General features: G+C 51.8%; 1 protein-coding gene across 1 annotated transcript; it reads left to right on the forward strand.

Annotated features, from left to right (window-relative positions):
- Positions 1-606: 606 nt before the first annotated feature.
- Positions 607-5,046, forward strand: LOC114073501 (nuclear export mediator factor Nemf-like; the record flags this gene model as incomplete). Its single annotated transcript, XM_027911241.1, has 7 exons — positions 607-706; positions 1,623-1,691; positions 2,004-2,106; positions 2,868-2,993; positions 3,061-3,209; positions 3,372-3,439; positions 4,960-5,046. Coding segments are annotated over exons 1-7 (661 nt in total), but the record flags the coding sequence as incomplete, so codon positions are not given.
- Positions 5,047-5,444: the final 398 nt, after the last annotated feature.

Below are 5,444 nucleotides of genomic sequence, written 5' to 3' on the forward strand. Positions count from 1 at the left end.
GCCAATCGCCAAACCCGAATCTTTTTCCTTTTGTCGTCCAGGCACGGACACGCGTGGGATCCCTTTGCCTGGGCAACACACACGCCCCCGCACACGGGATCCTTTTGCTGTCCCGGCACGGACACCCGTGGGATGTCTTTTCCTGGGCATCACAGAGAGATCCCTTTGCCGCCCCCCCCCCCCCCCGCCACACGCGAGGGACCCATCAGTCACACCCGGGGGGATCCTTCTGTCACACACACTGCACCCTTTTGCCGCCCGTGGGACCCCTAATCACACATTGTGGATCCTTTTATCTCGCGCCGGGGGCCCTTTTATCCCACTGGACCCTTTTATCCCACGCTGTGTGTCCCTTTATCCCACCCGGGCCCGCCGTTCCCCCCTCACGCCCCGCGCGCTCAGCGCCTCCTGCCGGGCGCGCGCGCGGGTAACGGCCCGGCCCGCGCGCGGCGGCCGCGGAGCGACGGGAATTGGCGGCGGGCGCGACCCGTAGCGCGTGTGCGGCGCAGGCGCGGGGCGGCCCCCGGGGGGAAGCGCCGAGGGCCGGGAATTGTGTGTGGGATCGGGAACCGGGATCTGTCTGTGCCGGACCGGGATCTGTCTGTGCCGGACCGGGATCCATCCCGGCGGGGGGCGGCGGCGGCGCCATGAAGTCCCGCTTCAGCACCGTCGACATCCGCGCGGTGCTCGCCGAGCTGCGGCAGAGGTACCGCCACCCCCCGAGCGGGGCCCGGCCCGGGGAGTCCCGGCACTGATTCTGGTCCTGGTCCTGACTCTGCTCCCTGTCCCGGTCCTGGTCCCGGTCCTGCTCCTGTTCCTGTCCCTGCCCCCGGGGCTGAGCCCCCCATCGTGTGCTGCGTGCACAGCCCTGCCCCCAAGCCCAGCCCTGCCTGAGCTCTGCATCCCCCTCACCTGCTCTGCCATCCCATTCCACCCCTGCCGTGGGCAGCGACATTTCCCACTATCCAAGGTTGCTCCAAGCTCCGTCCAGCCCGGCCTTGGACACTTCCAAGGATCCAGGGGCAGCCACAGCTTCTCTGGGAATTCCATTCCAGCCCCTCCCCACCCTCCTAGCCAGGAATTCCTTCCCAGTATCCCACCTATCCCTGCCCTCTGGCAGTTTGAAGCCACTCGCCTTTGTCCTGTCCCTCCATGCCTTGTCCCCAGCCCCTCTCCAGCTCTCCTGGAACCCCTTTAGGCCCTGGAAGAGGCTCTCAGGTCTCCCTGGATCCTTCTCTTCTCCAGGCTGAACAATTCCCAGCCAGCTGGGAATCTCTGCTGCTTCTTACATCCCCCTGGAGCTCTGACACATTTCTGGTGTCCAGGACAACCTGCACATCCAGCCCCACTTGGAACAAAGTGACTTGTTCAGCTTTTTATCCATTAATAGCAATTCCTCCATCTCCTAATTTTGTCCCTCTCTTAATTTCTGTCTCCTAATAGCCATTTCTCCGTGGTTTTTGCCTCCAGCTCATTCCATTAATCTTCCTTTGCTCCCTCTCTGGCTTCTGCCTCCTAATTTATCATGACTTGCCCTTCTTTGTATTTTAATTCCCCCTGGGAATTTTTCAGCCACTTGTGTATCAGACTCTCCAAAGGGTTCTGTGTTTTCCCTTTGGCAGCTTGCTGGGAATGAGGGTCAACAACGTTTATGATGTGGATAACAAGACGTATCTTATTCGCCTGCAAAAGTAAGGACCTGGGATTTCTGTGTTTACAAGTTCTTTTAATTGCTGTTACTGTATGTGTATAAAATGCAGTAATTCCTGTGGATTTTCTGACCAGTTTTCAGTGAAATTCTGCTGGATTTTTTTGATAAAATGCAGTGATTTTTACTCCAAAAAGTTGTTGGGAATGTGGAGTGTGAAACACTGCAGAAAAACCCTCTGCAAACGGGTGGGTGGTGAGAGGTGGCTGCTCGTGTGCCTTGGAATGGCAGAACATCCTCAGCTGGGAGGGATCCCCGAGGATTTTGGGGTCCAGCTGCTGTGTTGTGTCCCCAGGCCGGACTGCAAGGCCACGCTGCTGCTGGAGTCCGGCATTCGCATCCACCTGACCGAGTTCGAGTGGCCCAAGAACATGATGCCATCCAGCTTTGCCATGAAGGTAAATCACCTGCAGCTCCCGCTCTGGCGGCGTGACTGGGTGTCAGGAATGTTCATATTCTGTATTTGGAGACAGGAAAACAGTGGAAGGATTTGCCTGGTGAATCCTGACCTGGTGGGTGACCGAGGACAAGGGAAGAGCAAGCGTGGGCTTGGGATCATGTCATTGTCATTGAGTGCCTAAAACAGCGAATGCTTAAATTTATTCAAAATTAATACCAATCTGGATGTTTTCTGGGCCACCCAGACCTTTTGGGAATTTTGCTCCAGCAAATTCCTTGTCGTTCCAGTTGGACTGTCTGCTGTTAAGCAGCACCCTGCGTTAGAGATTCCTGCTGTTCAGTCTGCTGGGCTTTTGGGGAGTCCAGCTCTTGCTCCTGGGCTGGGTTCCTGCAGGTGGATCCACAGGGATACACCTGGGCACTGGCTCACGTGGACCTGCTTATCCTCTGGGTGCCGCCCCATGGGAGTGACTCAGCAAAGACTCTCTGTGGTGGATGCAGGGATAATCCCAGTTCTCCCTTGGAAAATAAACCCTTTGAATTTCCACTGGCTGCTCCCTTGGGCTAACCAAGCAGCCGGTTTTAATGGAAAAGATGTGTTAATGTTAAAACCGGGAACAATCACGTTGTTTATAAACATCAAGGCGTTTTGCTAAGCACCGATATTTCTACTGTTAGGATATTTTAATTGAATAGGAAGAGGTTGGTGTGTCCCAGGAGGGCATTTCCACCTCACAGACCTTTCTCCCGTCCCTGGCAGTGCCGGAAGCACCTGAAGACCAGGAGGCTGGTGAGTGTGACCCAGCTGGGCATCGACAGGATCGTCGACTTCCAGTTCGGGAGCGACGAAGCCGCCTACCACCTGATCGTGGAGCTGTACGACAGGGTGAGTGCCGTGCTCCAGGGGTGTCCTCTGGGAGCTGTGGCTGTGCTGATGGCCCCTGTGCTCCCAGGGGAACGTTGTCCTCACGGACCACGAGTACACCATCCTGAACATCCTGAGGTTCCGCACGGACGAGGCGGACGACGTCAGGTTCGCCGTGAGGGAACGGTACCCCGTGGACAGCGCCAAAGCTGCTGCCCCCCTGCCCACCCTGGACAGGTACTTGCTTTGCCGTGGGGTGTTTGTTGGGATGAGCCCGACTTCCTTGTGTTTTTAATTTCTTTTCTTAAGACTGAAAATGTTTTGTAGCTTCTAAGTAGCGCCAGGTGAGTTTAAAGCACGTGGTTCCACGGAATTGCAACTCTCCATTTTCTTTCACAGGTTAACGGAGATAATAGCAAATGCACCCAAAGGGGAACAGCTGAAGAGGGTTCTTAACCCCCTGCTTCGTAAGTAACTGGGCTTTATTAGGAAATTAAAGCAGCTCAGTAAACATCCACTGTGTTCAGATCATGCTGAAAATGTGAATGACTTCCCGTGGAATCACAGAATCCCACAATCCTTCCAGTGGGAAGGACCTTAAAGATCATCCAGTGTCACCCCCTGCCATGGGCAGGGACACCTTCCACCAGCTCAGGTTGCTCCAAGCCCTGTCCAACCTGGCCTTGGACACTTCCAGGGATCCAGGGGCAGCCACAGCTTCTCTGCCCAACCTGTGCCAGGGCCTGCCCACCCTCCCAGCCAGAAATTCCTTCACAATGTCCCATCTAACCCTGCCCTCTGGCAGTGGGAAGCCATTCCCTGTTGTCCTGTCCTTCCAGGCCCTTGTCCAAAGTCCCTCTCCAGCTCAAGCAGTCCTTTATTTTATTTGGTGTTTTTCATGGCAATCTGCTTTTATATATATTTGAAAACCAACAAAACCTCTAAGCCTTGGGAAACAGAGTAGATTTATTGACTCCGATCCATCTGCAGAGAGACAGGCCTTGTCTGACCCCCCTCCTCCTTGTCCACCTATGAAATCCAGCTGCCCCTCCTGATTTTTGGCCCTCTTTGTGTCCAGCAGTTTCTCACATCTCATTCCCTGGGCTTAACCTCAGGCCAGTGGTGCTCTCCAGCCCTGTCAGATTTTCCCAGGAGAGTCTCAATCCCAGCAGTTTGAAATTTTAGATTTAGGTCCTGCTCCCAGCTGGAAATGATCATACATATAACAGGATGGCCTTTCCATATGGAGATTATTTTATTTGAGTTTATTTTCTGTTGGTTTGCAGTGAGTTGATGTGTTAGTTTTTTGTCCAAGCTCTCGTTGTTGCTCCATCTCCTCCAGCCCTTCCCACCTGGCTGTTGGTGCTTGGATGAGTTGTGTTCCATCACCAGGCATCTCCCTCCTTGAGTTCTTTTAAACTCCCCTCTGAGTTGCTGCTTGTTTTGCCTGTTGGATCCATCACCTCTTCCAGTGATTGGATTTGAGGCCAGTTTCCCTGCCTGCAGAGAAACGTTCCAACCAGAGCTTCCCAGTGCCCTGCACTGTGGATGAAACTCCAGGCATTAATTTAATTTTCCTGCCAGGTTTTCCTTTTGCCCCTTGGTTGCTTTTTGAACCTGCTGGCTCTGTCATTCCTGCTTATGATACCTCTGGAAAAGGTTTTATTATTCATCCTGTTGTTTTTTTTTCCAGATTTTCCAAAGATGTATTTTGTTTCTGTCTTTTAGAATTTGGTCTCCTGTTTTCCTCAAGGGACACAACTTCAGATAACTTCTTGCTTTTAACAGTTTCTCTTATCCCGATGTTTAGTCCTGGCAGCCATCCTTGGATTTCTCTGGAATACTGTTTAAGAAGTTCTGAACCACTCCAAAACAGCATCTTTAAATAGCCTTAGATTGTTGAAACACTCTTTAAAATTAAATTTAAATGCAACTTTCACTGGAAATGATTCCTACAGTATGATCCTTCAGTATTTTCTTTTAACAGCTTATGGGGCCACTCTCATCGAGCATTGCCTTATAGAAGCTGGATTTTCTGGCTCTGTCAAAATAGATCAACACCTGGAAAGTAAAGGTGTGTTGGAAATAACCTTTTAAAAGCTGGGGGGTTTTATGCCTGTGTAGTTTTTTTTTTTTTCTCCCAAAGAGGGGAGTAGCTCCTTAAACCTGCAGTTCTGACTAGGTGGGTTTTATCTTTTTTAATGGAAACCTTGTTTACCTTAAAACTCTTGCACTGTGAGCGTATTGGAGATAAAACATCAGGTTTTATGCATTATAAATGGTTTTATAAGGAGATACCGCCTCACTCATGAGGTGGAGCCTGTGGAAAAGGATGTTAGACAAGAATCCTGTGTAGGAGAATCAGCACCAAAGTCCTTTATTTATAGTCTTTATTTAATCCCCCAAACACTGGGGATTTGATTAACTAGCAGCTTTACATTTACTGGGGAGTTGTGGATTGGGGTGGTAAAG

Source organism: Empidonax traillii, unplaced genomic scaffold (assembly GCF_003031625.1).
Source record: "Empidonax traillii isolate 1590-97213 ecotype Southwest subspecies unplaced genomic scaffold, ASM303162v1 scaffold6704:size5775, whole genome shotgun sequence".
Classification (NCBI taxonomy): domain Eukaryota; kingdom Metazoa; phylum Chordata; class Aves; order Passeriformes; family Tyrannidae; genus Empidonax; species Empidonax traillii.